General features: G+C 39.7%; 1 protein-coding gene and 1 pseudogene across 1 annotated transcript; one reads left to right on the top strand and one right to left on the bottom strand.

Annotated features, from left to right (window-relative positions):
• Positions 1 to 744: 744 nt before the first annotated feature.
• Positions 745 to 4,391, bottom strand: LOC137106144 (solute carrier family 2, facilitated glucose transporter member 11 pseudogene; annotated as a pseudogene).
• Positions 4,392 to 4,646: 255 nt separating this feature from the next.
• On the top strand, positions 4,647 to 10,348 carry LOC137105882 (RNA-binding protein with serine-rich domain 1-like). The gene is made up of 7 exons (XM_067488604.1): positions 4,647 to 4,766; positions 5,377 to 5,523; positions 5,770 to 5,940; positions 6,096 to 6,198; positions 8,352 to 8,505; positions 8,634 to 8,775; positions 8,943 to 10,348. Coding segments are annotated over exons 1-7 (819 nt in total). The 5' UTR covers positions 4,647 to 4,764; the 3' UTR covers positions 9,043 to 10,348.
• Positions 10,349 to 10,659: the final 311 nt, after the last annotated feature.

Below are 10,659 nucleotides of genomic sequence, written 5' to 3'. Positions count from 1 at the left end.
TACTTCTAAGCAAGATTGTAGACAACAGTTGAACTGCACATTGATGAATAACGGTTAAGTAGAGTTGCAGAAGAAATATTAATATTGAATAAAGGTAAGGCTGGTTTGTTAACAAACAATGTGTTTGATAAGCTTAACATTTTCATAACTTATGACCTGGTTTACTTTTGACAGAAAATACTCCTGCAGGCTGAATTTTCAGCAGCTGAAATAAATTTGGATTGGAGAGAAAGCAGCACAGGTAGTAAATGTCAGTCTTTCCCCAGGTTTTTGCGATGACTCATTCTGGACATCCTTCACAGAGCTTTCATCTTACCGCCAAATCCCAGGGATCATTAGCCTTTGCTGTTCCTGTTTTTTAAAATTTAATCTGAGATTTACAGCCTTTATCTAATACACACATTAAAAAAAAAAAACGGCACAAAAACCACAAACCCTATTTTTCTGTCATATATTTGTAATTTTAAAAGCCAGGATGCATTTCCCAGCTATTGTGAAAAGATGTAATAGAGCCCAGTGAAAGAGCACAATTTTTCCCACTTCAGCACATGATGTTCTCCAAGAGCACTTCTCTCCAGAAATAAACAGCATTACACTAACAGCTTTAATAGGAGTGGATAGGAGTAGTCGCAGTGAAGCAGAGGGACTGAGAGTAATATGATTAAATGTAATTAAGAAAGCTGTCGGCTCAGACAGGGGGAATCAATCAAAAACAGAAGCACTGATGAGACGATAGTGTGGACCAGCACCTTTTATTTTACATATTTTTGTACATACAGTAGTATTTTGTATTGAATAAATATCATTGAATAAATACATGTTTTGTATTAAATAAATACTTTAAAGATTTATTTAAAATAACTTAAATAAATCTCAGTAACTAAAAACATCCAAGTTTTACCAAATGCTTATATTAAATGATTATCATAACATGTTTTTGACAGTGTCATATAGTAACAGTAACACGATTCACAATCGTAATGCATTGCACCTTTGACATGCTACAACAGTGTTTTCTTTCTACCTGAAATACAGCAGGAATAAGAAGTTATCCCAGGGCATAACACATGAAAAAAAATGTTTTACAATAAACATCTTCCCTTTAATTCAATGTCAATTCACAAATATCTGTTATTGTAACAAAGTGACCTAAACAAAGTGAGAATACAGAAGCTGTAACACAAAGGCTGCTGATAGCTGGTAAATTTAAACAAGTTATGACTGAATATTTACGTGATGCTTAGGTCTGTGATTTATTTTGATATGATAGGTTCATAAATGTCTATGTATTTAAAAATATAAAGGAATGGAAAAGAAACAACAACAACAATGGCAACACCTACTGGATGCTTTGTGGAGCTGCATTCATAAGATCCATTGCATTAGCATATAGAAGACATTTCAAGAGGTGGCTACATTGAATCGAGCTGTTAGTAAAGAAAATTCAGAAGACACCTACTTTATTTTTGGTATTTGCTTCAATAAGTAAATATGTTCTGGCAGACATAGACACAGAACACAACTGATGCATAAAACATAAAATAAAAAACAAGTTACGGATGCTAGACCTGCCAAACCCGAGTTTATGAATCAATACTCCCACTTGGAAAATGTTCATAAGCATGGTTCACTGAACTGGACAGACAATATTCAGATTATACAATAAACAAGTGCTGTTATCTACCCAGTGCAGTGTTGAAACAGGATGGATAATCCTTTAACACATGCAATTCAAATTATCACCCACTCTACTCCAAATGCCTCGATTATTGTCACGACCTTCAGAGAGTTTGACTGGGTATAAATAAAGGCCATGAGGCTCGATTTGAGGTATATTGGATTATTATCCTCTTTACAGCTTCTTTTATGTTAAAACCGCACATGTAGGTTTCACATAGGTTAAACTGCTAAACCCCTATTCTGTCTGGTGAGAATAGGTTTATAGTCTTTAGCTGTTCTTTGCATACAAGTGTGAATAAAAAAGCACATTTAGGCATAAAGGCATGTTTATGAGTTATGATCATCAAAAACAGCTGATTGAGGTAACTCGTTTTGTGAAGATCTGGTTTCACTTTTTGTTCTCAATTCTAACACTAACATCTCTACTTTTTACACTATGCAAGCTGCACTGAATAAACAGCGATGGGACAGATTTTAATAAGTAGTCTTCTACTTTTATCGTAAGTTGGACATTTGTTTGAATGTGGGAAAATTTCATATTTATTTTAGATCTACGCTGTTATGGTATGAGTTTGACTTTTCACAGACAAAATATCATTGTTATAGAGGGACAACTATAAAAGTTATTTTAAACACCAGTTAACTCTGTCTTGCTTGAGCAGTAGCTTAAGTAAAGCACTTCTACTTTAAACTCCCGGTTAATGGATTTCAAACATTGAATGGCTTTGCTCATTGTTCCACAAATTAATTGAATAATCTGTCAATTCATATTACATCTCTGGATTAATTTACCCAACTGTAAAACTGCATGAAGTGACCGCAAGGGCAGAACATGTTTCACTTTCTACTTTTACTGAAGTCAATTTTCAGTCCCCTTTCTTATGGTCAGAGTCAGGGTCAGGATTGTGTGACAGGGTAGAAAATGAAGAAGCTGTACCCAGCAGGTAGTGATCCCAAACGGGCTCCTCCACCTGCTTTACCACTGCCTCCTTCTTCCTTTCATTTCTTCTATCAAACTCTGCAGTAATCTCAGCCAGCGTCTTGCCCTTAGTCTCTGGTAAAGTAAGTCCCAAAAACACAGCAGATACCACACAGACAGCCAAGAAAGGAAGGAAGCAGAAGTTCCCCAAGCTGTTGACAATAAAAGGGAACAACATACCCACTAAGAACAGGTTGATCCACAAAAAGGAGCCTGCGACCATGTATGCTGCTGGTCGAGAAGACTGGTCGAAGATCTCTGCCGGCAGGATCCCTGTCACCCCTGCAGGGCCCAGACCGAAACTGAGGATGTATGCAAACACACATGCCATGCTAAGGTAGGACATCCCCGCCACCCCACGGCTCTGGAAAATAAGAGCTAAAGTGAAAACTACGGACCAGCAAGACATAAGACTGTATCCTCCAACTAGAAGGTACTTGCGGCCCACACGCTCAATCAGTAGATTACTCAGTATAGAGGCAGTTAGCTCAGAAGCCCCTGTGCCAATGGTACAATACTGGATTTTCCCTGGAGGAATCCCTGCTTCAAGAAAAATGTAGGAAGCATAAAAGTAGATGGAGTCATTTCCACAGAGCATCATGGCACTACTGGCAGCGATGACTGTTCTGAGCTGGGACCGTAGGTCCCGATCCTTAAACAGGGACCAGGGCGTCTTAGCAGAAGCTGCAGATCCAGAGTTTAAGGCTGTTGATAGTTGCTGTTGCTGCTCCTGAAGCATTTCCTCCATCTCCAGGACAGGAGCCTCTCCGCCACGGAGCCTTCCAAGCGCTTGTACACATGCATCCCTATCTCCCCGGTCAATGAGTAGGTATCTGGGACTTTCAGGAAGCCAGGGCAAGGTAAGGAGCTGAATCAAACCCGGCAAAGCATTACTAGCTAGTAAGTAGGGCCATAGAGCCTCTCTGCCCAGCAGCTCAGTGACTCCCATAACCTGACCCAAGAAAATCCCAAATGCTGTGAAAACTGCAGAAGAAAAAGTTACAGCGCCTCGAAGGTGTTTCGGGGCGCTCTCCCCAAAGTACATAGGCTGGATGTTCATACTTACACCTGAGTTTATCCCCACTAGAAATCGCGCAAGGATGATCATCTCGAATGATTTGGCCACTTTGCAAGTTAGCACAAGCACAGCTCCAACAAAAAGGAATAAATTGTTCAGAAGCAGTGAGTTCTTCCTCCCGCAGTGGACGGCCATAGGTCCTGCCAACAGTGCACCCAGCAAACCTCCTAGTGAGAAGGCTGACACAATAAGAGTCCACGCTAGGGTCAACTGAGGGGTCTCCAAGCTTGTGCCCCAGCGCTCCACATATGTATCATTAATGAACCTCTGAATGTAGAGGGTAGGAGCGTTGATGATTGAGATGTTGTAGCCATACTGGAAGGTGCCTCCAATGGCAGCACAGCATACTGTTAAAGCAAGGATCCTGGCATGGCCTGGTGGTTTGCTGGTTTCTTCTGGCTCATTATCAGTTCTGGAGTTCATCTGAGGCCCGACTGACAGACAGAAGAAGAAAATGTGGACCCTGTTTCCTCTGGGTCTACAGTACTCAAACTGGTAAAAGCACTACAGTTAGCTTGCACTAGCTTTAACTGAATAGACGACTTTAACGTTAAGAAATCTAGTGTCGTTGACTTTGGGCTGCTAAAAAGAGGTCATATTATTCTAAGTTAGTGTAGAGAGCAGGTGAGCTGAAATTTTACTAGAGAAACCGGTTCTGGTTGAAAGGCATATTTCGGTCCCTCAGTTTAATATGTAAGGCAACCACCCGACAGTCTTAAACAGGCGTTTTGCTGAATTTGGAGCTGCAACTGCACGACACCGCTGCTCCAAACTAATGGAACTGTTCAAACAGTGATATCGTAGCAGTTTGTCTGCATTAAACTGTTTATATGAACCTTCTGAGTAGAGAAAACGAGGGCTACATAATTAGTGAAAAACGAAGGAAGCCTGGAAGCCCTAGTAGAGGGAGGCAATGTTCCCACCACTTTCCACATGCCTCTCTTGTAGTGATTCGTTAACGCGTTTTACGCCAAGCGTTACACCCTACGTCATTTTTGTGGGACTACAACTGTCGAGTAGGTAAAAGATGTAAGTAAATGCTAAGCGCAAACATTTTAGTTCATATTAGCCTTTGTTATTTATGCATGTATAGAAACGCCAGAGTCGAATAAATCAAATATTTGGATTTAAAACATGTTCATTAAAATTTCATCATAAAACTATGCTAACACGGTGAAGGGTTTGGCAAGCTAACTAACGTTAGCAACAGCGTTACATGGAAACTTAACCTAGTTCTTACAGAACTTTTATTAAAAGAAATGTAACCAATTTCAAGGAGAAATGTCTTATACGAGTGAGCTATTTAAAGTGGTGTACAATGATTAATTTTAATGTATTTAGTGACGTTACATATACAGCTATTGCAGAAATAACGTTCACATGCTTAGAATTATCTGAAACATCGAGCGGTACAGATTCTTCTTACAAACTGGGAGTAAATTACTACCTATGGAGAAACCTGTGCATTTAAATGTTATATCTAAACATCCAAGTTCCCTAGTAGTCAACCCTCCCCGTGGAAGATGCAGTGGATGTAATCACATCTACTTTTGCCCATTATGAAAGTGTCTTCTTTCGTATCTAGTGACACCCGTGGCTTTAAAGTCTGACTGTTTTCTTTTTCATTTGCCTCCAACAGGGCGCCTTCACCAACAAAGAGGAAGGAGGATGACAAGACTAAACAGCGAGGGAAGGAAAAGTCAGCCGCCACAAAAGAAGGGGCTGAGAAAGACCGGGGCCGGGAGAAGAACCGCTCACGTCGCAGTGCTTCCAGTGGGAGCAGCAGGTCAGAGGCTGAAATAGAAATAAAATGGACTAAAGTAGAACTGGACTCCACTTTGCCTGTTAACTTTTCATGTTACCATCTTTTTTAACTAGAAAGAAATATAAACATGTTTGACGTGTTAGACAAACTGTATTTTACAGTAGTGTATTATCTTGAGTATTTCCTTTTGGTAATGGATGATTCACACTCACAGTCACACACTAAGTTAATTACCTCCTACCATCCCAAAACTTGCTGTGTCTCCAGCTCCAGCTCCAGCAGCAGCTCGGGTTCTAGCTCTGGCTCTTCCAGTGGCTCCAGCTCCTCTGCCTCCAGTCACTCAGGCTCATCCAGCTCCCGCTCCTCCTCTTCTTCTTCCTCATCCTCGCCAAGTCCTAGTCGGCAGCGACATAACAATAGGCGACGCTCACGCTCAAAGTATGTAATTGATCAAATAAATTTTCTTATTTAATTAGTAGGTATAACTATGATAAGTCTGGCTTTCTCACAGTGCATTTAGCAACATAGATTATTTTAGATGAAAGCATATTTATTTAAATATAACACATAAGCTAATGTGAATCAAATTGTAGGTCGAAGTCAGCAAAGAAGGATGACAGAGACCGGCGACGTAGAAGCCCCACACCCAAACCCACAAAGGTTTATCTAGGTCGTCTGACGAGAAATGTTATCAAGGTGAGTGCTTACACAAATACTACCCTGTGTATTTACAAGACTGTAGTTGTAATACACCTGCATACAAAAGGTCCAGTTGCTGGTGAATCAGTGTCTGGAGCAAGTGTGTATTTATATAGTCTACATATACACCTAGTGGTTTAAACATAAGAATGTTATAAAATAATAAATACTGACATATCTTCATCGGCTAACCGCCTGTCAGCGCATCAAGAGGTTAAAATCATCTCAACCTTTAATGTAAATGTTGTGGCTGAATGATTGGTGGTTATTTTGTGTATACAGTACGTGCTTTCACTGGCCACTTCATTAGGGACACCTGTAAATGTGTCCAATGAAGAGGTGGTTTTAATGTTTTTGCCGCCCTATTTAAAATGAATTATACAATTCATGGCAGAGCTGCTGTATTGGATTACTATATATTTTACAGGTGTACCTAATGAAGTGGCCAGTGGGAGTATACAACCCACACATAGCGTATTGTCTTGGGCAACAATTAGATTTGTTTGTTATGATGATCAGCATATACTTCTTTATTACAGTACTACTAGAAAATATAGAAAATAAATCTTCTGGTGGTAAATGGTCTGCACCTATATAGTGCTTTTCTACCTATTGACACTTAAAGTGCTTTACACTGCTTCTCATTCACCCATTCACACTCACAATCACACACACTCTCTCACACCCTTGGGGGAGTTACTGTGCAGCTGGCCAACACTCACCAGGAGCAACTAAACTGGGGTTCAGTGTCTTGCTTCAGGACACTTCAACAGGTGACCGGAGGAGCTGAGAGTCAAACCAGCAACTGGGTTATTGGTGGTTGACCGCTCTACCTCCTGTGCCACAGTCAACCTATAAGCCACAGTCGCCCTATATGGAACTCTAATCTAATTGCACTTAAGATGTCTTGGAATCTTTTGGGCAGTATATAGGAGATGAAGACCACTGTCAAATTTTGATGAAAAGTTTCTTATCCAAACAAGTTAATCTCTCCACATTCTTAAGAGGCTTGATCAGGGATGGGCTTTGTTGAAGGACATCGGCCAATAAATCACTTTGGTGGAAAGTGAATAAGACAAAAAAGGCTTAGAAATGGTTGAGCTCATAAAGATTAGAGTGAAGATCAGGGTAAAATAATATTAAGAAGGGATAAATCAAGCCCTCAGCCTTAGAAGAACGCTGGAGTGCTCAAGGAAGCTCACTGTAATATATCAAAAGATTACTTCTCCCTAAAAGAAGTCAAGGTATGCAAAGTGCAAAGGGATGTCACACCAAATACTAACTTTTGTCTGTTTTTTAATATGTGTGCATATTTCCTTTATTTTTTATGTCAAAAAAGAAGTCATGAAATAAATATGGATTATTATTGCAACCTTGCTAAAACAGCAAAGGTGATAGTGGCTTAAGACTTGAAATAATTGCCAGTCTAATGCAAACACTGCTGGATTTTGCACTTAATAGTTGGTTTAAATCCATCTAAACTTTTAATAAGTTTACAGACCTTTTAAATATTGTTTTTCCTTTGTCATATTAAAGTATGTAGTATAAATTATTGAGGGAAACAAATGAATTTTGACAACTTTAGTATCGGGCTGCAGCACAAAAAACGAAAAAAGTGAAGGTGGTTGGAATATTTAATGAATGCACTGCAGCAATTACTAAATGGTGTAACTTTGCTCCACTTTGGGAAATGAAATGGAGTCTAGGATAAACGATAAATAAAGCTCCCCATTAAATATTTAACAATAGATCTCTTAATATAATTACTGCAACAAAGTAAAACTAAAACAAAATGTAAATAAGTAAATGGAAACTAAAATTAAAACAAAATTCATTGTAAAGTTATGTCTAAAATAAAGCTGAAACTTCAACTGCTTCATTTAAATGAAATAAAAGTAAATGTAAATAAGCCCCCGCCCCCCAGAATTTTAAGATTTTATAATAAAACTGCCTGAGGTTGGTGTAACTGAGCTTAAGTAGAATCATTAGTCCGATTCTGGAGAACAATGAAGGCTGTTTATACTATATAAAAATGATTAAATGGGTTAAAGTGATCAAATCAAAACTAAAAAGTTGAATTTTAATAACACTCGCTCTGTATTCAGATAAAGTAGCAAATGTCCAAGTGTTCTCTTTTGTGTCTTTTGAAGGAACACATCCAGGAGATTTTCTCTGTTTATGGGAAGATCAAGATGATCGACATGCCCATGAATCGCGTCCACCCCCACTTGTCCAAGGGCTACGCCTACGTGGAGTATGAGACGCCCGAGGAAGCTGAGAAAGCCCTCAAACACATGGATGGAGGTGGGGAGAAACATGAAAATGGGAGACTAGCATTTATAAGAGCCATGTCCTCAGCTATGTGGAACAGAGTGTAGACCCTTGTATAGGTTATATTGGGTGTGTTGATTTTCATTATGCTTTTCTTTTAGGCCAGATTGACGGTCAGGAGATCACAGTCACAGCTGTACTAGCTCCCACAGTGCGTCCTCCCCCTCGCAGGCTGTCCCCTCCCCGCAGGATGCCTCCTCCACTCCCAATGTGGCGACGCACTCCACCTCGAATGAGGAGAAGGCAAGCAGCACTAGATGAGCACTTCTGCTGAAATTGTTGCAACACTTTTGATTTGGGGAAACCGACAATCTTGATTTCACCATTTGATTGCATCAGCTTGGTAGCATTACTTTTCTGCCTTCTATTCTGACGCTCTTGCCTACTTCTTTCCTTCTCCTCTCTTCAAGGTCTCGGTCTCCACGGCGACGCTCTCCTGTACGCCGCAGATCTCGATCCCCTGGCCGCCGTCGTCACCGGTCACGCTCCAGTTCCAACTCTTCCCGCTAGTAACTGGGAACTCCCACCTCTACCCCGGATCTGCTCCTCTGCTGTGTCATTTTGATCAGTGATACCAAACAAGCTAGAAAGTGTGTTTGTACTGTTTGTAGTAAGTAAGTGATGAGAACACCAAAATCATTCATGTATGCCCCACTAAATAGTTTTAGCCAGTGCGTTACAGTATGTTAACATGCACTATATTCAATGTTAAGACAAAATTAACTTAAAACGGCTCTAAAATTAAATGGGAAGTAATCCTCAATATTATAGTCTTTGTCTTTAGCAGTTTTGTGGTAGAAAATCATTCAAAATAAGATAAACTATGGGTAACTCTGTAGAACTGGTTTACGTTTCCTGGAGGAAGTCCGACTGTTTGCTCAGGGAGACATTATTGTGTAGCAAATCAATATGAGGTTTCTTAACTGGCTTTATACAGAAGGGAGTCATGAAGCATTTTCTAAAATAATTTTATTGTCCACATTAATCATACAGACACTAAAACCTACATTGGATCTTCTCTTTGTGCGTTTGGGTAGTTGTAAGCCTCCAGCCTGAATTAGCTTGTTCTTCTGCACGGTGGACCTGCATTGCTGTCCAAAAACTATTAAAAGCACATCATCCAGACCCACTACTACTCTAGCTGACATGTTTCTTCATTTCAAAAGACAGGAACCCCCTTTTTTAAGCATGTTAACCCCACATTCTCCAAAAAAACATTCCTTCTACCACAGCCAGTTGTGTCTTGGTAAAATTTGGTGACACATATCAGTTTTAATAATGGTCAGGATTTTTAGAATAAGGAAGCGTGGAACAGTGTGTCTGCTTGATATACAACAACAACGGAAGTCTGTAGAACAGATGACCAAGCTAATCCACGCTGCAGGCTAAAAACCAATCAAATATGAAAAGAGGAAATTCAGTGTCGCTTTCACTGTCTGAATAGGAATCAATTTATATAATGATCAAAGTTATCTGTTAAACAACACAAGATTCCAAATGTGAAGAAATAACACACAAACGTAACTCTTGTGTCTGTTGCAGGACTCTTTGTTTTTTTCCCCTTTGGACCCTCCCAAAACATTCCAGACTATCCTATGTATGTAGAAACTGACCTCTATCTAGGGTCAGCACACACATAATGTAGCAATCCCACCCAACTATGGTTAACTTCTCTGGGCTTTAACAAGCCGGGTATTATGTAGAACAGAGTGGATGAGAGGCGAGAGACAGTGGGTGAAATAAGCCATTTCACACAGTGAAAGAAGTCGTCTTGCATGATGGTCCATGATTAAATAAAAAGGGAAATGCTGTTTTTGGAATATTTCAGTGGAGTCCTAGAATAAACCCAAAGTTATGCATATTGTGGCCTCTTTACGGTGATGGATCACCACTGAAAACTGAACTTATAAGTGATTTGTTTTAGTAGAATTTACGAAATGCAAAAAATACAGACGATTGCATTGCAGGTATCCATAACACACACCAAACACATTTGAAAGGAATATTTCTTTTTCTTTGACCACATTTTATACTAAGAAAATTTCCGATAACACGTAATGCAGTTCCTTTTAACCTATTGGCTGATTTATTGGTCGTGCTCCGCTTGGTGTATAAAAACTGTGCAGT

The sequence above is a fragment of the Channa argus genome, chromosome 20 (genome assembly GCF_033026475.1).
Source record: "Channa argus isolate prfri chromosome 20, Channa argus male v1.0, whole genome shotgun sequence".
In the NCBI taxonomy this organism is placed as follows: domain Eukaryota; kingdom Metazoa; phylum Chordata; class Actinopteri; order Anabantiformes; family Channidae; genus Channa; species Channa argus.
The sequence above is the reverse complement of the archived record's forward strand: the minus strand, read 5'-3'. Positions and strand labels throughout refer to the sequence as shown.

What these genes read in the sequence shown, in the direction of transcription:
- LOC137105882 (XM_067488604.1), top strand. An exon ending in TGACGAGAAATGTTATCAAG is followed by an intron (nt 6,199 to 8,351) that starts GTGAGTGCTTAC and finishes TGTCTTTTGAAG; the next exon opens with GAACACATCCAGGAGATTTT. An exon ending in CCACCTCGAATGAGGAGAAG is followed by an intron (nt 8,776 to 8,942) that starts GCAAGCAGCACT and finishes CCTCTCTTCAAG; the next exon opens with GTCTCGGTCTCCACGGCGAC.